Below are 22668 nucleotides of genomic sequence, written 5' to 3'. Positions count from 1 at the left end.
ACATGTAGGTAGAGTTATTAATGTGTTCTAAGGGGTACAGGTTAGTTCAGGTAATATGTACATGTAGGTAGAGTTATTAATGTGTTCTAAGGGGTACAGGTTAGTTGAGTAATATGTACATGTAGGTAGTTATTAATGTGTTCTAAGGGGTACAGGTTAGTTGAGGTAATATATACATGTAGGTAGAGTTATTAATGTGTTCTAAGGGGTACAGGTTAGTTGAGGTAATATGTACATGTAGGTAGAGTTATTAATGTGTTCTAGGGATGTACAGGTTAGTTGAGGTAATATGTACATGTAGGTAGAGTTATTAATGTGTTCTAAGGGGTACAGGTTAGTTGAGGTAATATGTACATGTAGGTAGAGTTATTAATGTGTTCTAAGGGGTACAGGTTAGTTGAGTAATATGTACATGTAGGTAGAGTTATTAATGTGTTCTAAGGGGTATAGGTTAGTTGAGGTAATATGTACATGTAGGTAGAGTTATTAATGTGTTCTAAGGGGTACAGGTTAGTTGAGGTAATATGTACATGTAGGTAGAGTTATTAATGTGTTCTAAGGGGTATAGGTTAGTTGAGGTAATATGTACATGTAGGTAGAGTTATTAATGTGTTCTAAGGGGGTACAGGTTAGTTGAGGTAATATATACATGTAGGTAGAGTTATTAATGTGTTCTAAGGGGTACAGGTTAGTTGAGGTAATATGTACATGTAGGTAGAGTTATTAATGTGTTCTAGGGATGTACAGGTTAGTTGAGGTAATATGTACATGTAGGTAGAGTTATTAATATGTTCTAAGGATGGGTACAGGTTAGTTGAGGTAATATGTACATGTAGGTAGAGTTATTAATGTGTTCTAAGGGGGTATAGGTTAGTTGAGGTAATATGTACATGTAGGTAGAGTTATTAATGTGTTCTAAGGGGTACAGGTTAGTTCAGGTAATATGTACATGTAGGTAGAGTTATTAATGTGTTCTAAGGGTACAGGTTAGTTGAGGTAATATGTACATGTAGGTAGAGTTATTAATGTGTTCTAAGGGGTACAGGTTAGTTGAGGTAATATATACATGTAGGTAGAGTTATTAATGTGTTCTAAGGGGGTACAGGTTAGTTGAGGTAATATGTACATGTAGGTAGAGTTATTAATGTGTTCTAGGGATGTACAGGTTAGTTGAGGTAATATGTACATGTAGGTAGAGTTATTAATGTGTTCTAAGGGGGTACAGGTTAGTTGAGGTAATATGTACATGTAGGTAGAGTTATTAATGTGTTCTAGGGATGTACAGGTTAGTTGAGGTAATATATACATGTAGGTAGAGTGTATTAATGTGTTCTAAGGGGTACAGGTTAGTTGAGGTAATATATACATGTAGGTAGAGTTATTAATGTGTTCTAAGGGGGTACAGGTTAGTTGAGGTAATATGTACATGTAGGTAGAGTTATTAATGTGTTCTAAGGGTACAGGTTAGATGAGGTAATATGTACATGTAGGTAGAGTTATTAATGTGTTCTAAGGGGTACAGGTTAGTTGAGGTAATATGTACATGTAGGTAGAGTTATTAATGTGTTCTAAGGGGTACAGGTTAGTTGAGGTAATATGTACATGTAGGTAGAGTTATTAATGTGTTCTAGGGATGTACAGGTTAGTTGAGGTAATATGTACATGTAGGTAGAGTTATTAATGTGTTCTAAGGGGTACAGGTTAGTTGAGGTAATATGTACATGTAGGTAGAGTTATTAATGTGTTCTAAGGGGTACAGGTTAGTTGAGGTAATATGTACATGTAGGTAGAGTTATTAATGTGTTCTAAGGGATACAGGTTAGTGAGAGTAATATGTACATGTAGGTAGAGTTATTAATGTGTTCTAAGGGGTACAGGTTAGTTGAGGTAATATGTACATGTAGGTAGAGTTATTAATGTGTTCTAAGGGGTATAGGTTAGTTGAGGTAATATGTACATGTAGGTAGAGTTATTAATGTGTTCTAAGGGGTACAGGTTAGTTGAGGTAATATGTACATGTAGGTAGAGTTATTAATGTGTTCTAAGGGGTATAGGTTAGTTGAGGTAATATGTACATGTAGGTAGAGTTATTAATGTGTTCTAAGGGGTACAGGTTAGTTCAGGTAATATGTACATGTAGGTAGAGTTATTAATGTGTTCTAAGGGGTACAGGTTAGTTGAGGTAATATGTACATGTAGGTAGAGTTATTAATGTGTTCTAAGGGGTACAGGTTAGTTGAGGTAATATATACATGTAGGTAGAGTTATTAATGTGTTCTAGGGGTACAGGTTAGTTGAGGTAATATGTACATGTAGGTAGAGTTATTAATGTGTTCTAGGGATGTACAGGTTAGTTGAGGTAATATGTACATGTAGGTAGAGTTATTAATGTGTTCTAAGGGGTACAGGTTAGTTGAGGTAATATGTACATGTAGGTAGAGTTATTAATGTGTTCTAGGGATGTACAGGTTAGTTGAGGTAATATATACATGTAGGTAGAGTTATTAATGTGTTCTAAGGTGGTACAGGTTAGTTGAGGTAATATATACATGTAGGTAGAGTTATTAATGTGTTCTAGGGATGTACAGGTTAGTTGAGGTAATATATACATGTAGGTAGAGTTATTAATGTGTTCTAAGGGGGTACAGGTTAGTTGAGGTAATATATACATGTAGGTAGAGTTATTAATGTGTTCTAAGGGGTACAGGTTAGTTGAGGTAATATGTACATGTTAGAGTTATTAATGTGTTCTAAGGGGTATAGGTTAGTTGAGGTAATATGTACATGTAGGTAGAGTTATTAATGTGTTCTAAGGGGTACAGGTTAGTTGAGGTAATATGTACATGTAGGTAGAGTTATTAATGTGTTCTAAGGGGTACAGGTTAGTTGAGGTAATATGTACATGTAGGTAGAGTTATTAATGTGTTCTAAGGGGTACAGGTTAGTTGAGGTAATATATACATGTAGGTAGAGTTATTAATGTGTTCTAAGGGGTACAGGTTAGTTGAGGTAATATGTACATGTAGGTAGAGTTATTAATGTGTTCTAGGGATGTACAGGTTAGTTGAGGTAATATGTACATGTAGGTAGAGTTATTAATGTGTTCTAAGGGGTACAGGTTAGTTGAGGTAATATGTACATGTAGGTAGAGTTATTAATGTGTTCTAGGGATGTACAGGTTAGTTGAGGTAATATATACATGTAGGTAGAGTTATTAATGTGTTCTAAGGGGTACAGGTTAGTTGAGGTAATATATACATGTAGGTAGAGTTATTAATGTGTTCTAGGGATGTACAGGTTAGTTGAGGTAATATGTACATGTAGGTAGAGTTATTAATGTGTTCTAAGGGGTACAGGTTAGTTGAGGTAATATGTACATGTAGGTAGAGTTATTAATGTGTTCTAAGGGGGTACAGGTTAGTTGAGGTAATATGTACATGTAGGTAGAGTTATTAATGTGTTCTAAGGGGTATAGGTTAGTTGAGGTAATATGTACATGTAGGTAGAGTTATTAATGTGTTCTAAGGGGTACAGGTTAGTTGAGGTAATATGTACATGTAGGTAGAGTTATTAATGTGTTCTAAGGGTACAGGTTAGTTGAGGTAATATGTACATGTAGGTAGAGTTATTAATGTGTTCTAAGGGTACAGGTTAGTTGAGGTAATATGTACATGTAGGTAGAGTTATTAATGTGTTCTAAGGGGTACAGGTTAGTTGAGGTAATATGTACATGTAGGTAGAGTTATTAATGTGTTCTAGGGATGTACAGGTTAGTTGAGGTAATATGTACATGTAGGTAGAGTTATTAATGTGTTCTAAGGGGTACAGGTTAGTTGAGGTAATATGTACATGTAGGTAGAGTTATTAATGTGTTCTAGGGATGTACAGGTTAGTTGAGGTAATATGTACATGTAGGTAGAGTTATTAATGTGTTCTAAGGGGTACAGGTTAGTTGAGGTAATATATACATGTAGGTAGAGTTATTAATGTGTTCTAAGGGATGTACAGGTTAGTTGAGGTAATATGTACATGTAGGTAGAGTTATTAATGTGTTCTAGGGATGTACAGGTTAGTTGAGGTAATATGTACTTGTAGGTAGAGTTATTAATGTGTTCTAGGGATGTACAGGTTAGTTGAGGTAATATGTACATGTAGGTAGAGTTATTAATGTGTTCTAAGGGGTACAGGTTAGTTGAGGTAATATGTACATGTAGGTAGAGTTATTAATGTGTTCTAAGGGGTACAGGTTAGTTGAGGTAATATGTACATGTAGGTAGAGTTATTAATGTGTTCTAAGGGGTATAGGTTAGTTGAGGTAATATGTACATGTAGGTAGAGTTATTAATGTGTTCTAGGGGGTACAGGTTAGTTGAGGTAATATGTACATGTAGGTAGAGTTATTAATGTGTTCTAAGGGGTACAGGTTAGTTGAGGTAATATGTACATGTAGGTAGAGTTATTAATGTGTTCTAAGGGGTACAGGTTAGTTGAGGTAATATGTACATGTAGGTAGAGTTATTAATGTGTTCTAAGGGGTACAGGTTAGTTGAGGTAATATGTACATGTAGGTAGAGTTATTAATGTGTTCTAGGGATGTACAGGTTAGTTGAGGTAATATGTACATGTAGGTAGAGTTATTAATGTGTTCTAAGGGGTACAGGTTAGTTGAGGTAATATGTACATGTAGGTAGAGTTATTAATGTGTTCTAGGGATGTACAGGTTAGTTGAGGTAATATATACATGTAGGTAGAGTTATTAATGTGTTCTAAGGGGTACAGGTTAGTTGAGGTAATATGTACATGTAGGTAGAGTTATTAATGTGTTCTAGGTATGTACAGGTTAGTTGAGGTAATATATACATGTAGGTAGAGTTATTAATGTGTTCTAAGGGGGTATAGGTTAGTTGAGGTAATATATACATGTAGGTAGAGTTATTAATGTGTTCTAAGGGGTACAGGTTAGTTGAGGTAATATGTACATGTAGGTAGAGTTATTAATGTGTTCTAAGGGGGTATAGGTTAGTTGAGGTAATATATACATGTAGGTAGAGTTATTAATGTGTTCTAAGGGGTACAGGTTAGTTCAGGTAATATGTACATGTAGGTAGAGTTATTAATGTGTTCTAAGGGGTACAGGTTAGTTGAGGTAATATGTACATGTAGGTAGTTATTAATGTGTTCTAAGGGGTACAGGTTAGTTGAGGTAATATGTACATGTAGGTAGAGTTATTAATGTGTTCTAAGGGGTACAGGTTAGTTGAGGTAATATGTACATGTAGGTAGAGTTATTAATGTGTTCTAGGGATGTACAGGTTAGTTGAGGTAATATGTACATGTAGGTAGAGTTATTAATGTGTTCTAAGGGGTACAGGTTAGTTGAGGTAATATGTACATGTAGGTAGAGTTATTAATGTGTTCTAGGGATGTACAGGTTAGTTGAGGTAATATATACATGTAGGTAGAGTTATTAATGTGTTCTAAGGGGTACAGGTTAGTTGAGGTAATATATACATGTAGGTAGAGTTATTAATGTGTTCTAAGGGGGTACAGGTTAGTTGAGGTAATATGTACATGTAGGTAGAGTTATTAATGTGTTCTAGGGATGTACAGGTTAGTTGAGGTAATATGTACTTGTAGGTAGAGTTATTAATGTGTTCTAGGGATGTACAGGTTAGTTGAGGTAATATATACATGTAGGTAGAGTTATTAATGTGTTCTAAGGGGTACAGGTTAGTTGAGGTAATATGTACATGTAGGTAGAGTTATTAATGTGTTCTAAGGGGTACAGGTTAGTTGAGGTAATATGTACATGTAGGTAGAGTTATTAATGTGTTCTAGGGATGTACAGGTTAGTTGAGGTAATATACATGTAGGTAGAGTTATTAATGTGTTCTAAGGGGTACAGGTTAGTTGAGGTAATATGTACATGTAGGTAGAGTTATTAATGTGTTCTAGGGATGTACAGGTTAGTTGAGGTAATATGTACATGTAGGTAGAGTTATTAATCTGTTCTAAGGGGTACAGGTTAGTTGAGGTAATATGTACATGTAGGTAGAGTTATTAATCTGTTCTAAGGGGTATAGGTTAGTTGAGGTAATATGTACATGTAGGTAGAGTTATTAATGTGTTCTAGGGATGTACAGGTTAGTTGAGGTAATATATACATGTAGGTAGAGTTATTAATGTGTTCTAAGGGTATAGGTTAGTTGAGGTAATATGTACATGTAGGTAGAGTTATTAATGTGTTCTAAGGGGTATAGGTTAGTTGAGGTAATATGTACATGTAGGTAGAGTTATTAATGTGTTCTAAGGGGTATAGGTTAGTTGAGGTAATATGTACATGTAGGTAGAGTTATTAATGTGTTCTAAGGGGTACAGGTTAGTTGAGGTAATATGTACATGTAGGTAGAGTTATTAATGTGTTCTAAGGGGGTACAGGTTAGTTGAGGTAATATGTACATGTAGGTAGAGTTATTAATGTGTTCTAAGGGGGTACAGGTTAGTTGAGGTAATATGTACATGTAGGTAGAGTTATTAATGTGTTCTAGGGATGTACAGGTTAGTTGAGGTAATATGTACATGTAGGTAGAGTTATTAATCTGTTCTAAGGGGGTACAGGTTAGTTGAGGTAATATGTACATGTAGGTAGAGTTATTAATGTGTTCTAAGGGGGTACAGGTTAGTTGAGGTAATATGTACATGTAGGTAGAGTTATTAATGTGTTCTAAGGGGGTACAGGTTAGTTGAGGTAATATGTACATGTAGGTAGAGTTATTAATGTGTTCTAAGGGGTACAGGTTAGTTGAGGTAATATGTACATGTAGGTAGAGTTATTAATGTGTTCTAGGGATGTACAGGTTAGTTGAGGTAATATGTACATGTAGGTAGAGTTATTAATGTGTTCTAAGGGGGTACAGGTTAGTTGAGGTAATATGTACATGTTAGAGTTATTAATGTGTTCTAAGGGGTACAGGTTAGTTGACATGTAGGTAGAGTTATTAATGTGTTCTAGGGATGTACAGGTTAGTTGAGGTAATATATACATGTAGGTAGAGTTATTAATGTGTTCTAAGGGGTACAGGTTAGTTGAGGTAATATATACATGTAGGTAGAGTTATTAATGTGTTCTAAGGGGGTACAGGTTAGTTGAGGTAATATGTACATGTAGGTAGAGTTATTAATGTGTTCTAGGGATGTACAGGTTAGTTGAGGTAATATGTACATGTAGGTAGAGTTATTAATGTGTTCTAGGGATGTACAGGTTAGTTGAGGTAATATGTACATGTAGGTAGAGTTATTAATGTGTTCTAAGTGGGTATAGGTTAGTTGAGGTAATATGTACATGTAGGTAGAGTTATTAATGTGTTCTAAGTGGGTACAGGTTAGTTGAGGTAATATGTACATGTAGGTAGAGTTATTAATGTGTTCTAAGGGGGTACAGGTTAGTTGAGGTAATATGTACATGTTAGAGTTATTAATGTGTTCTAGGGATGTACAGGTTAGTTGAGGTAATATGTACATGTAGGTAGAGTTATTAATGTGTTCTAAGGGGGTACAGGTTAGTTGAGGTAATATGTACATGTAGGTAGAGTTATTAATGTGTTCTAAGGGGGTACAGGTTAGTTGAGGTAATATGTACATGTAGGTAGAGTTATTAATGTGTTCTAGGGATGTACAGGTTAGTTGAGGTAATATGTACATGTAGGTAGAGTTATTAATGTGTTCTAATACAGGTTAGTTGAGGTAATATATACATGTAGGTAGAGTTATTAATTTGTTCTAAGGGGGTACAGGTTAGTTGAGGTAATATGTACATGTAGGTAGAGTTATTAATGTGTTCTAGGGATGTACAGGTTAGTTGAGGTAATATGTACATGTAGGTAGAGTTATTAATGTGTTCTAGGGATGTACAGGTTAGTTGAGGTAATATGTACATGTAGGTAGAGTTATTAATGTGTTCTAAGGGGTACAGGTTAGTTGAGGTAATATGTACATGTAGGTAGAGTTATTAATGTGTTCTAAGGGGTACAGGTTAGTTGAGGTAATATGTACATGTAGGTAGAGTTATTAATGTGTTCTAGGGATGTACAGGTTAGTTGAGGTAATATATACATGTAGGTAGAGTTATTAATGTGTTCTAAGGGGGTACAGGTTAGTTGAGGTAATATGTACATGTAGGTAGAGTTATTAATGTGTTCTAGGGATGTACAGGTTAGTTGAGGTAATATGTACATGTAGGTAGAGTTATTAATCTGTTCTAAGGGGTACAGGTTAGTTGAGGTAATATGTACATGTAGGTAGAGTTATTAATGTGTTCTAAGGGGTACAGGTTAGTTGAGGTAATATGTACATGTAGGTAGAGTTATTAATGTGTTCTAGGGATGTACAGGTTAGTTGAGGTAATATGTACATGTAGGTAGAGTTATTAATCTGTTCTAGGGATGTACAGGTTAGTTGAGGTAATATGTACATGTAGGTAGAGTTATTAATGTGTTCTAGGGATGTACAGGTTAGTTGAGGTAATATGTACATGTAGGTAGAGTTATTAATCTGTTCTAAGGGGGTATAGGTTAGTTGAGGTAATATATACATGTAGGTAGAGTTATTAATGTGTTCTAAGGGGGTACAGGTTAGTTGAGGTAATATGTACATGTAGGTAGAGTTATTAATGTGTTCTAGGGATGTACAGGTTAGTTGAGGTAATATGTACATGTAGGTAGAGTTATTAATGTGTTCTAAGGGGTACAGGTTAGTTGAGGTAATATATACATGTAGGTAGAGTTATTAATTTGTTCTAAGGGGGTACAGGTTAGTTGAGGTAATATGTACATGTAGGTAGAGTTATTAATGTGTTCTAGGGATGTACAGGTTAGTTGAGGTAATATGTACATGTAGGTAGAGTTATTAATGTGTTCTAGGGATGTACAGGTTAGTTGAGGTAATATGTACATGTAGGTAGAGTTATTAATGTGTTCTAAGGGGTACAGGTTAGTTGAGGTAATATGTACATGTAGGTAGAGTTATTAATGTGTTCTAAGTGGGTACAGGTTAGTTGAGGTAATATGTACATGTAGGTAGAGTTATTAATGTGTTCTAAGGGGGTACAGGTTAGTTGAGGTAATATGTACATGTAGGTAGAGTTATTAATGTGTTCTAGGGATGTACAGGTTAGTTGAGGTAATATGTACATGTAGGTAGAGTTATTAATGTGTTCTAAGGGGGTACAGGTTAGTTGAGGTAATATGTACATGTAGGTAGAGTTATTAATGTGTTCTAAGGGGGTACAGGTTAGTTGAGGTAATATATACATGTAGGTAGAGTTATTAATGTGTTCTAAGGGGTTACAGGTTAGTTGAGGTAATATGTACATGTAGGTAGAGTTATTAATGTGTTCTAAGGGGTACAGGTTAGTTGAGGTAATATATACATGTAGGTAGAGTTATTAATGTGTTCTAAGGGGTACAGGTTAGTTGAGGTAATATGTACATGTAGGTAGAGTTATTAATGTGTTCTAGGGATGTACAGGTTAGTTGAGGTAATATGTACATGTAGGTAGAGTTATTAATGTGTTCTAGGGATGTACAGGTTAGTTGAGGTAATATGTACATGTAGGTAGAGTTATTAATGTGTTCTAAGTGGGTATAGGTTAGTTGGTACTTGTAGGTAGAGTTATTAATGTGTTCTAAGTGGGTACAGGTTAGTTGAGGTAATATGTACATGTAGGTAGAGTTATTAATGTGTTCTAAGTGGGTATAGGTTAGTTGACGTAATATGTACTTGTAGGTAGAGTTATTAATGTGTTCTAAGTGGGTACAGGTTAGTTGAGGTAATATGTACATGTAGGTAGAGTTATTAATGTGTTCTAAGGGGGTACAGGTTAGTTGAGGTAATATGTACATGTAGGTAGAGTTATTAATGTGTTCTAAGGGGGTACAGGTTAGTTGAGGTAATATATACATGTAGGTAGAGTTATTAATGTGTTCTAATGGGGTATAGGTTAGTTGAGGTAATATGTACATGTAGGTAGAGTTATTCATGTGTTCTAGGGATGTACAGGTTAGTTGAGGTAATATGTACATGTAGGTAGAGTTATTAATGTGTTCTAAGGGGGTACAGGTTAGTTGACGTAATATGTACTTGTAGGTAGAGTTATTAATGTGTTCTAGGGATGTACAGGTTAGTTGAGGTAATATGTACATGTAGGTAGAGTTATTAATGTGTTCTAAGGGGGTACAGGTTAGTTGACGTAATATGTACTTGTAGGTAGAGTTATTAATGTGTTCTAGGGATGTACAGGTTAGTTGAGGTAATATGTACATGTAGGTAGAGTTATTAATGTGTTCTAAGTGGGTATAGGTTAGTTGAGGTAATATGTACATGTAGGTAGAGTTATTAATATGTTCTAAGGGGGTACAGGTTAGTTGACGTAATATGTACTTGTAGCTGGAGTTATTAATGTGTTCTAAGTGGGTATAGGTTAGTTGAGGTAATATGTACATGTAGGTAGAGTTATTAATGTGTTCTAAGGGGGTACAGGTTAGTTGAGGTAATATGTACATGTAGGTAGAGTTATTAATGTGTTCTAAGGGGGTACAGGTTAGTTGACGTAATATGTACATGTAGGTAGAGTTATTAATGTGTTCTAAGTGGGTACAGGTTAGTTGAGGTAATATGTACATGTAGGTAGAGTTATTAATGTGTTCTAAGTGGGTATAGGTTAGTTGAGGTAATATATACATGTAGGTAGAGTTATTAATGTGTTCTAAGGGGGTACAGGTTAGTTGAGGTAATGTGTACATGTAGGTAGAGTTATTAATCTGTTCTAAGGGGGTACAGGTTAGTTGAGGTAATATGTACATGTAGGTAGAGTTATTAATCTGTTCTAGGGATGTACAGGTTAGTTGAGGTAATATGTACATGTAGGTAGAGTTATTAATGTGTTCTAAGGGGGTACAGGTTAGTTGAGGTAATGTGTACATGTAGGTAGAGTTATTAATCTGTTCTAAGGGGGTACAGGTTAGTTGAGGTAATATGTACATGTAGGTAGAGTTATTAATCTGTTCTAAGGGGGTACAGGTTAGTTGAGGTAATATGTACATGTAGGTAGAGTTATTAATGTGTTCTAGGGATGTACAGGTTAGTTGAGGTAATATGTACATGTAGGTAGAGTTATTAATCTGTTCTAAGGGGGTACAGGTTAGTTGAGGTAATATGTACATGTAGGTAGAGTTATTAATGTGTTCTAAGTGGGTATAGGTTAGTTGAGGTAATATGTACATGTAGGTAGAGTTATTAATGTGTTCTAAGGGGGTACAGGTTAGTTGAGGTAATGTGTACATGTAGGTAGAGTTATTAATCTGTTCTAAGGGGGTACAGGTTAGTTGAGGTAATATGTACATGTAGGTAGAGTTATTAATGTGTTCTAAGGGGGTATAGGCTAGTTGAGGTAATATGTACATGTAGGTAGAGTTATTAATGTGTTCTAAGGGGGTACAAGTTAGTTGAGGTAATATGTACTTGTAGGTAGAGTTATTAATGTGTTCTAGGTATGTACAGGTTAGTTGAGGTAATATATACATGTAGGTAGAGTTATTAAAGTTTCTAAGTGGGTATAGGTTAGTTGAGGTAATATGTACATGTAGGTAGAGTTATTAATGTGTTCTAAGGGGGTACAGGTTAGTTGAGGTAATATGTACACGTAGGTAGAGTTATTAATGTGTTCTAGGGATGTACAGGTTAGTTGAGGTAATATGTACACGTAGGTAGAGTTATTGAAGCGTTCTAAGGGGGTACAGGTTAGTTGAGGTAATATATACATGTAGGTAGAGTTATTAATGTGTTCTAAGGGGGTATAGGTTAGTTGAGGTAATATGTACATGTAGGTAGAGTTATTAATGTGTTCTAAGTGGGTACAGGTTAGTTGAGGTAATATGTACATGTAGGTAGAGTTATTAATGTGTTCTAAGGGGTATAGGTTAGTTGAGGTAATATGTACATGTAGGTAGAGTTATTAATGTGTTCTAGGGATGTACAGGTTAGTTGAGGTAATATGTACATGTAGGTAGAGTTATTAATGTGTTCTAGGGATGTACAGGTTAGTTGAGGTAATATGTACATGTAGGTAGAGTTATTAATGTGTTCTAGGGATGTACAGGTTAGTTGAGGTAATATGTACATGTAGGTAGAGTTATTAATGTGTTCTAGGGATGTACAGGTTAGTTGAGGTAATATGTACATGTAGGTAGAGTTATTAATGTGTTCTAGGGATGTACAGGTTAGTTGAGGTAATATGTACATGGTAGGTAGAGTTATTAATGTGTTCTAGGGATGTACAGGTTAGTGGAGGTAATATGTACACGTAGGTAGAGTTATTAATATGTTCTAGGGATGTACAGGTTAGTTGAGGTAATATGTACATGTAGGTAGAGTTATTAATGTGTTCTAAGGGGGTACAGGTTAGTTGAGGTAATATGTACATGTAGGTAGTGTTATTAATGTGTTCTAAGGGGATACAGGTTAGTTGAGGTAATATGTACATGTAGGTAGAGTTATTAATGTGTTCTAGGGATGTACAGGTTAGTTGAGGTAATATGTACATGTAGGTAGAGTTATTAATATGTTCTAAGTGGGTACAGGTTAGTTGAGGTAATATGTACATGTAGGTAGAGTTATTAATGTGTTCTAAGGGGGTACAGGTTAGTTGAGGTAATATGTACATGTAGGTAGAGTTATTAATGTGTTCTAAGGGGGTACAGGTTAGTTGAGGTAATATGTACATGTAGGTAGAGTTATTAATGTGTTCTAGGGATGTACAGGTTAGTTGAGGTAATATGTACATGTAGGTAGAGTTATTAATCTGTTCTAAGGGGGTACAGGTTAGTTGAGGTAATATGTACATGTAGGTAGAGTTATTAATGTGTTCTAAGGGGTACAGGTTAGTTGAGGTAATATGTACATGTAGGTAGAGTTATTAATGTGTTCTAAGGGGTACAGGTTAGTTGAGGTAATATGTACATGTAGGTAGAGTTATTAATGTGTTCTAATGGGGTATAGGTTAGTTGAGGTAATATGTACACGTAGGTAGGTATTAATGTGTTCTAGGGATGTTTAGTTGAGGTAATATGTACATGTAGGTAGAGTTATTAATGTGTTCTAGGGATGTACAGGTTAGTTGAGGTAATATGTACATGTAGGTAGAGTTATTAATGTGTTCTAGGGATGTACAGGTTAGTTGAGGTAATATGTACATGTAGGTAGAGTTATTAATGTGTTCTAGGGATGTACAGGTTAGTTGAGGTAATATGTACATGTAGGTAGAGTTATTAATGTGTTCTAGGGATGTACAGGTTAGTTGAGGTAATATGTACATGTAGGTAGAGTTATTAATGTGTTCTAAGGGGGTACAGGTTAGTTGATAATAATGTGTTCTAAGGGGTACAGGTTAGTTGAGGTAATATGTACATGTAGGTAGAGTTATTAATGTGTTCTAAGGGGTACAGGTTAGTTGAGGTAATATGTACATGTAGGTAGAGTTATTAATGTGTTCTAAGGGGTACAGGTTAGTTGAGGTAATATGTACATGTAGGTAGAGTTATTAATGTGTTCTAAGGGGGTACAGGTTAGTTGAGGTAATATGTACATGTAGGTAGAGTTATTAATGTGTTCTAAGGGGGTACAGGTTAGTTGAGGTAATATGTACATGTAGGTAGAGTTATTAATGTGTTCTAATGGGGTATAGGTTAGTTGAGGTAATATGTACACGTAGGTAGAGTTATTAATGTGTTCTAGGGATGTACAGGTTAGTTGAGGTAATATGTACATGTAGGTAGAGTTATTAATGTGTTCTAGGGATGTACAGGTTAGTTGAGGTAATGTGTACATGTAGGTAGAGTTATTAATGTGTTCTAGGGATGTACAGGTTAGTTGAGGTAATATGTACATGTAGGTAGAGTTATTAATGTGTTCTAGGGATGTACAGGTTAGTTGAGGTAATATGTACATGTAGGTAGAGTTATTAATGTGTTCTAGGGATGTACAGGTTAGTTGAGGTAATGTGTACATGTAGGTAGAGTTATTAATGTGTTCTAAGGGGGTACAGGTTAGTTGAGGTAATATGTACATGTAGGTAGAGTTATTAATGTGTTCTAAGTGGGTATAGGTTAGTTGAGGTAATATGTACATGTAGGTAGAATTATTAATGTGTTCTAAGGGGGTACAGTTTAGTTGAGGTAATATGTACATGTAGGTAGAGTTATTAATGTGTTCTAAGGGGTATAGGTTAGTTGAGGTAATATGTACATGTAGGTAGAGTTATTAATGTGTTCTAAGGGGTACAGGTTAGTTGAGGTAATATGTACATGTAGGTAGAGTTATTAATGTGTTCTAAGGGGTATAGGTTAGTTGAGGTAATATGTACATGTAGGTAGAGTTATTAATGTGTTCTAAGGGGTACAGGTTAGTTGAGGTAATATGTACATGTAGGTAGAGTTATTAATGTGTTCTAAGGGGTACAGGTTAGTTGAGGTAATATGTACATGTAGGTAGAGTTATTAATGTGTTCTAAGGGGTACAGGTTAGTTGAGGTAATATGTACATGTAGGTAGAGTTATTAATGTGTTCTAAGGGGTACAGGTTAGTTGAGGTAATATGTACATGTAGGTAGAGTTATTAATGTGTTCTAAGGGGGTACAGGTTAGTTGAGGTAATATGTACATGTAGGTAGAGTTATTAATATGTTCTAAGTGGGTATAGGTTAGTTGAGGTAATATGTACATGTAGGTAGAGTTATTAATATGTTCTAAGTGGGTATAGGTTAGTTGAGGTAATATATACATGTAGGTAGAGTTATTAATGTGTTCTAATGGGGTATAGGTTAGTTGAGGTAATATGTACACGTAGGTAGAGTTATTAATGTGTTCTAGGGATGTACAGGTTAGTTGAGGTAATATGTACATGTAGGTAGAGTTATTAATGTGTTCTAAGGGGGTACAGGTTAGTTGAGGTAATATGTACATGTAGGTAGAGTTATTAATGTGTTCTAAGGGGGTACAGGTTAGTTGAGGTAATATGTACATGTAGGTAGAGTTATTAATGTGTTCTACAGGTTAGTTGAGGTAATATGTACATGTAGGTAGAGTTATTAATGTGTTCTAAGGGGGTATAGGTTAGTTGAGGTAATATGTACACGTAGGTAGAGTTATTAATGTGTTCTAAGGGGGTACAGGTTAGTTGAGGTAATATGTACATGTAGGTAGAGTTATTAATGTGTTCTAAGGGGTACAGGTTAGTTGAGGTAATATGTACATGTAGGTAGAGTTATTAATGTGTTCTAGGGATGTACAGGTTAGTTGAGGTAATATGTACATGTAGGTAGAGTTATTAATGTGTTCTAATGGGTATAGGTTAGTTGAGGTAATATGTACATGTAGGTAGAGTTATTAATGTGTTCATATAGGTTAGTTGAGGTAATATGTACACGTAGGTAGAGTTATTAATGTGTTCTAAGGGGGTACAGGTTAGTTGAGGTAATATGTACATGTAGGTAGAGTTATTAATGTGTTCTAAGGGGTACAGGTTAGTTGAGGTAATATGTACATGTAGGTAGAGTTATTAATGTGTTCTAAGGGGTACAGGTTAGTTGAGGTAATATGTACATGTAGGTAGAGTTATTAATGTGTTCTAAGGGGGTACAGGTTAGTTGAGGTAATATGTACATGTAGGTAGAGTTATTAATGTGTTCTAAGGGGGTACAGGTTAGTTGAGGTAATATGTACATGTAGGTAGAGTTATTAATGTGTTCTAAGGGGGTACAGGTTAGTTGAGGTAATATGTACATGTAGGTAGAGTTATTAATATGTTCTAAGTGGGTATAGGTTAGTTGAGGTAATATGTACATGTAGGTAGAGTTATTAATATGTTCTAAGTGGGTATAGGTTAGTTGAGGTAATATATACATGTAGGTAGAGTTATTAATGTGTTCTAATGGGGTATAGGTTAGTTGAGGTAATATGTACATGTAGGTAGAGTTATTAATGTGTTCTAGGGATGTACAGGTTAGTTGAGGTAATATGTACATGTAGGTAGAGTTATTAATCTGTTCTAAGGGGGTACAGGTTAGTTGAGGTAATATGTACATGTAGGTAGAGTTATTAATGTGTTCTAAGGGGGTACAGGTTAGTTGAGGTAATATGTACATGTAGGTAGAGTTATTAATGTGTTCTAAGGGGGTACAGGTTAGTTGAGGTAATATGTACATGTAGGTAGAGTTATTAATGTGTTCTAATGGGGTATAGGTTAGTTGAGGTAATATGTACACGTAGGTAGAGTTATTAATGTGTTCTAGGGATGTACAGGTTAGTTGAGGTAATATGTACATGTAGGTAGAGTTATTAATGTGTTCTAGGGATGTACAGGTTAGTTGAGGTAATATGTACATGTAGGTAGAGTTATTAATGTGTTCTAGGGATGTACAGGTTAGTTGAGGTAATATGTACATGTAGGTAGAGTTATTAATGTGTTCTAAGGGGGTATAGGTTAGTTGAGGTAATATGTACATGTAGGTAGAGTTATTAATGTGTTCTAAGGGGGTATAGGTTAGTTGAGGTAATATGTACATGTAGGTAGAGTTATTAATGTGTTCTAAGGGGGTATAGGTTAGTTGAGGTAATATGTACATGTAGGTAGAGTTATTAATGTGTTCTAAGGGGGTACAGGTTAGTTGAGGTAATATGTACATGTAGGTAGAGTTATTAATGTGTTCTAGGGATGTACAGGTTAGTTGAGGTAATATGTACATGTAGGTAGAGTTATTAATGTGTTCTCGGGATGTACAGGTTAGTTGAGGTAATATGTACACGTAGGTAGAGTTATTAATGTGTTCTAGGGATGTACAGGTTAGTTGAGGTAATGTGTACATGTAGGTAGAGTTATTAATGTGTTCTAGGGATGTACAGGTTAGTTGAGGTAATATGTACACGTAGGTAGAGTTATTAATGTGTTCTAGGGATGTACAGGTTAGTTGAGGTAATGTGTACATGTAGGTAGAGTTATTAATGTGTTCTAAGGGGGTACAGGTTAGTTGAGGTAATATGTACATGTAGGTAGAGTTATTAATGTGTTCTAAGTGGGTATAGGTTAGTTGAGGTAATATGTACATGTAGGTAGAGTTATTAATGTGTTCTAAGGGGGTACAGGTTAGTTGAGGTAATATGTACATGTAGGTAGAGTTATTAATGTGTTCTAAGGGGGTATAGGTTAGTTGAGGTAATATGTACATGTAGGTAGAGTTATTAATGTGTTCTAAGGGGGTACAGGTTAGTTGAGGTAATATGTACATGTAGGTAGAGTTATTAATGTGTTCTAAGGGGGTATAGGTTAGTTGAGGTAATATGTACATGTAGGTAGAGTTATTAATGTGTTCTAAGGGGGTACAGGTTAGTTGAGGTAATATGTACATGTAGGTAGAGTTATTAATGTGTTCTAATGGGGTACAGGTTAGTTGAGGTAATATGTACATGTAGGTATAGTTATTAATGTGTTCTAAGGGGGTACAGGTTAGTTGAGGTAATATGTACATGTAGGTAGAGTTATTAATGTGTTCTAAGGGGGTACAGGTTAGTTGAGGTAATATGTACATGTAGGTAGAGTTATTAATGTGTTCTAAGGGGGTACAGGTTAGTTGAGGTAATATGTACATGTAGGTAGAGTTATTAATATGTTCTAAGTGGGTATAGGTTAGTTGAGGTAATATGTACATGTAGGTAGAGTTATTAATATGTTCTAAGTGGGTATAGGTTAGTTGCGGTAATATATACATGTAGGTAGAGTTATTAATATGTTCTAAGTGGGTATAGGTTAGTTGAGGTAATATGTACATGTAGCTAGAGTTATTCATATGTTCTAAGTGGGTATAGGTTAGTTGAGGTAATATATACATGTAGGTAGAGTTATTAATGTGTTCTAAGGGTGTACAGGTTAGTTGAGGTAATATGTACATGTAGGTAGAGTTATTAATGTGTTCTAAGGGGGTACAGGTTAGTTGAGGTAATGTGTACATGTAGGTAGAGTTATTAATGTGTTCTAAGGGGGTACAGGTTAGTTGAGGTAATATGTACATGTAGGTAGAGTTATTAATGTGTTCTAATGGGGTACAGGTTAGTTGAGGTAATATATACATGTAGGTAGAGTTATTAATGTGTTCTAAGGGGGTACAGGTTAGTTGAGGTAATATGTACATGTAGGTAGAGTTATTAATGTGTTCTAGGGATGTACAGGTTAGTTGAGGTAATATGTACATGTAGGTAGAGTTATTAATCTGTTCTAAGGGGGTACAGGTTAGTTGAGGTAATATGTACATGTAGGTAGAGTTATTAATGTGTTCTAATGGGGTATAGGTTAGTTGAGGTAATATGTACATGTAGGTAGAGTTATTAATGTGTTCTAATGGGGTATAGGTTAGTTGAGGTAATATGTACATGTAGGTAGAGTTATTAATGTGTTCTAATGGGGTATAGGTTAGTTGAGGTAATATGTACATGTAGGTAGAGTTATTAATGTGTTCTAAGGGGGTATAGGTTAGTTGAGGTAATATGTACTTGTAGGTAGAGTTATTGATGTGTTCTAAGGGGGTACAAGTTAGTTGACGTAATATGTACTTGTAGGTAGAGTTATTAATGTGTTCTAAGTGGGTATAGGTTAGTTGAGGTAATATGTACATGTAGGTAGAGTTATTAATGTGTTCTAAGTGGGTACAGGTTAGTTGAGGTAATATGTACATGTAGGTAGAGTTATTAATGTGTTCTAATGGGGTACAGGTTAGTTGACGTAATATGTACTTGTAATTAGAGTTATTAATGTGTTCTAATGGGGTATAGGTTAGTTGAGGTAATATGTACATGTAGGTAGAGTTATTCATGTGTTCTAAGGGGGTACAGGTTAGTTGAGGTAATATGTACATGTAGGTAGAGTTATTAATGTGTTCTAAGTGGGTATAGGTTAGTTGAGGTAATATGTACATGTAGGTAGAGTTATTAATCTGTTCTAAGGGGGTACAGGTTAGTTGAGGTAATATGTACATGTAGGTAGAGTTATTAATGTGTTCTAAGGGGGTACAGGTTAGTTGAGGTAATATATACATGTAGGTAGAGTTATTAATGTGTTCTAAGGGGGTATAGGTTAGTTGAGGTAATATATACATGTAGGTAGAGTTATTAATGTGTTCTAAGGGTGTACAGGTTAGTTGATGTAATATGTACATGTAGGTAGAGTTATTAATGTGTTCTAAGGGGGTACAGGTTAGTTGAGGTAATATGTACATGTAGGTAGAGTTATTAATGTGTTCTAAGTGGGTACAGGTTAGTTGAGGTAATATGTACATGTAGGTAGAGTTATTAATGTGTTCTAAGGGGGTACAGGTTAGTTGAGGTAATATGTACATGTTGGTAGAGTTATTAAAGTTTCTAAGGGGGTACAGGTTAGTTGAGGTAATATGTACATGTCGGTAGAGTTATTAATGTGTTCTAATGGGGTACAGGTTAGTTGAGGTAATATGTACATGTAGGTAGAGTTATTAATGTGTTCTAAGGGGTACAGGTTAGTTGAGGTAATATGTACATGTAGGTAGAGTTATTAATGTGTTCTAAGGGGGTACAGGTTAGTTGAGGTAATATGTACATGTAGGTAGAGTTATTAATGTGTTCTAAGGGGGTACAGGTTAGTTGAGGTAATATGTACACGTAGGTAGAGTTATTAACCTTTATAGCGCAGGCATTCCGCTAGCGGAACCCCTCGACAAAAAGCAGAAATATAGATAAAATGAATCACTAACCTTTGATGATCTTCATCAGATGACACTCATAGGACATCATGTTACACAATACATGTATGCTTTGTTCGATAATGTGCATATTTATATCCAAAAATCTCAGTTTACATTTGCGCGTTACGTGCAGTAATGTTTTGATTCCAAAACATCTGGTGATTTTGCAGAAATACTCATAATAAACATTGATAAATGATACAAGTGTTATTCACAGTATTAAAAATAGATTCCTCCTTATTAATGCAACCGCTGTGTCAGATTTTTTTTTAATTAACGGAAAAAGCATAATCTGAGATTGGCGCTCAGAGCCCAATTCAGCCAGAGAAATATCTGCCATTTTCAAGTCAACAGAAGTTAGAAATAACACTATAAATATTCACTTACCTTCTTCATCAGAAGGCACTCCCAGGAATCCCAGTTTTACAATAAATTACTGATTTGTTCCATAAAGTTCCATAAAGTCCATAATTTATGTCCAATTAGCCACTTGTTGTTAGCGTGTTCAGCCCAGTAATCCATCTTCATGAGGCGCGAGCACTTCGTCCAGACAAAAACTTGAAAAGTTCAGTTACAGGTTGTAGAAACAAGTCAAACGATGTATGGAATCAATCTTTAGGATGTTTTTAACATAAAACATCAATAATGTTCCAACCGGAGAATTCCTATGTCTGAAGAAAAGCGAGCGTCACGAGCCTGAGACACTCTGCCAGACCATTGACTCAAACAGGTCTCATGGTCTCCCCTCCTTTATAGTAGAATCCTCAAACCAGTTTCTAAAGACAGTTGACATCTAGTGGAAGCCGTAGGAAGTGCAACTTGACTCCAGAGACACTGTGTATTCGGTAGGCCAAGCTTTGAAAAACTACAAACCTCAGATTTCTACTTCCTGGTAGGATTTTTCTCAGGTTTTCGCCTGCCATATGAGTTCTGTTATACTCACAGACATCATTCAAACAGTTTTAGAAACTTCAGAGTGTTTTCTATCCAATACTAATAATAATATGCATATATTAGCATCTGGGACAGAGTAGGAGGCAGTTCACTCTGGGCACGCTATTTATCCAAAAGTGAAAATGCTGCCCCCTATCCCAAAAAGGTTAAAGTGTTCTAAGTTGTGTTTATACTGAATTTCTTTGTTGATCTTCCTCTCCTCTCCTCTCCTCTCCTCTCCTCTCCTCTCCTCTCCTCTCATCTCATCTCATCTCCCTCAGAGCCCTACAGTCCAGCGGTGTGGGTGATGATGTTCGTCATGTGCCTGACCGTGGTGGCTGTGACCGTCTTCATATTTGAGTTCTTCAGTCCAGTCGGCTACAACCGCAGCCTTTCCAGCGGAAAGAGTAAGTGACAGAGTTCCATTAGAAAGAGGATATGCTGGGTCCATGTTTGGAAGCCATGTTGTTTCCTAGGTGACTGAATGGATACACAATTCCATACCGTTGTTGTATATGTTCAGTGTCTCATAGATCAAGTGACAGAACATTCCAGAATGCCCTCCCTACACCGTGTTTGGCTGATGTACATGTCCATCACCACAGGGCATTTCCATGCCTTGTTTGTGCTGTTGTTGTTGATGTTGGTTGGTCAGTCAATCAAGTACCACTGCAGAAACATTGATTGGCATGAAAGTGTGTGGATCAGAGGATGGAAACCAATACTGTCTTTCATTTGTTGCATTGCAGCCTTATATGTTTAATATTGAAGCAGACATTTATTATTTAGCAGTGCAGTTTGCACCGCTGTCATATTCTGTATGATTCCTGCCTCTGTCCGATACCTCCACACTCTCTCTCTCTCTCTCTCTCTCTCTCTCTCTCTCTCTCTCTCTCTCTCTCTCTCTCTCTCTCTCTCTTTCTTTTCGGTCTCTCTCTCTCTTCTCTCTCTCTCTCTTAGGTCTTTCTCTCTCTATTTTCCTCTTTCTCCCTTTCTCTCTCCCTCTATTTCTCTCCCTTTCTCTCTCTCTCTCCCTCTCTCTCTCTCCCTCTCTCTCTCTCTCTCTCTCTCTCTCTCTCTCTCTCCTCTCTCTCTCTCTCTCTCTCTCTCTCTCTCTCTCTCTCTCTCTCTCTCTTTCTTTCTCTCTCTCTCTCTCTTTCTCTCTCTCTCTCTCTCTTCTCTCTCTCTCTCTCTCTCTCTCTATTTTCCTCTTTCTCCCTTTCTCTCTCTCCCTCAATTTCTCTCCCTTTCTCTCTCTCTCTCTCTCCCTCCTCTCTCTCTCTCTCTCCCTCTCTCTATCTCTCTCTCTCTCTCTTTCTCTCTCTCTCTCCCTCTCTCTCTCTATTTTCCTCTTTCTCCCTTTCTCTCTCTCCCTCTATTTTTCTCTTTCTCTCTCTCTCTTAAGTCTTTCTCTCTCTATTTTCCTCTTTCTCCCTTTCTCTCTCTCCCTCAATTTCTCTCCCTTTCTCTCTCTCTCTCTCCTATCTCTCTCTCTCTCTCTCTCTCTCTCTCTCTCTCTCTCTCTCTCTCTCTCTCTCTCTCTCTCTCTCTCTCTCTCTCTCTCTCTCTCTCTCTCTCTCTCTCAATTCAATTCAATTCAATTCAATTCAATTCAAGGGCTTTATTGGCATGGGAGTGAGGTAGACAACATACAAAGTGAATATATAAAGTGAAAAACAACACAAATTAACAGTAAACATTACACATACAACAGTTTCAAAACAGTAAAGACATTACAAATGTCATATATATATATATATATATATATATATATATATATATATACACAATGTACAAATAATTAAAGGACACAAGATAAAATAAATAAGCATAAATATGGGTTGTATTTACAATGGTGTTTGTTCTTCACTGGTTGCCCTTTTCTCGTGGCAACAGGTCACAAATCTTGCTGCTGTGAT

General features: G+C 35.8%; 1 protein-coding gene across 1 annotated transcript in view; it reads left to right on the top strand.

Annotated features, from left to right (window-relative positions):
• The window catches only part of LOC118378969 (glutamate receptor ionotropic, NMDA 2D-like), a 237505-nt gene that overhangs the window by 145782 nt on the left and 69055 nt on the right, over positions 1 to 22668 (top strand). Inside the window, exon 10 of the mRNA XM_052492672.1 lies at positions 21031 to 21156. Coding sequence (XP_052348632.1) covers positions 21031 to 21156 — 126 coding nt within the window. The remainder of the gene's footprint in view (positions 1 to 21030; positions 21157 to 22668) is intronic.

The sequence above is a fragment of the Oncorhynchus keta genome, chromosome 34 (assembly GCF_023373465.1).
Source record: "Oncorhynchus keta strain PuntledgeMale-10-30-2019 chromosome 34, Oket_V2, whole genome shotgun sequence".
NCBI classification, from domain to species: domain Eukaryota; kingdom Metazoa; phylum Chordata; class Actinopteri; order Salmoniformes; family Salmonidae; genus Oncorhynchus; species Oncorhynchus keta.
This window is presented reverse-complemented; position numbering and strand designations above follow the sequence as displayed.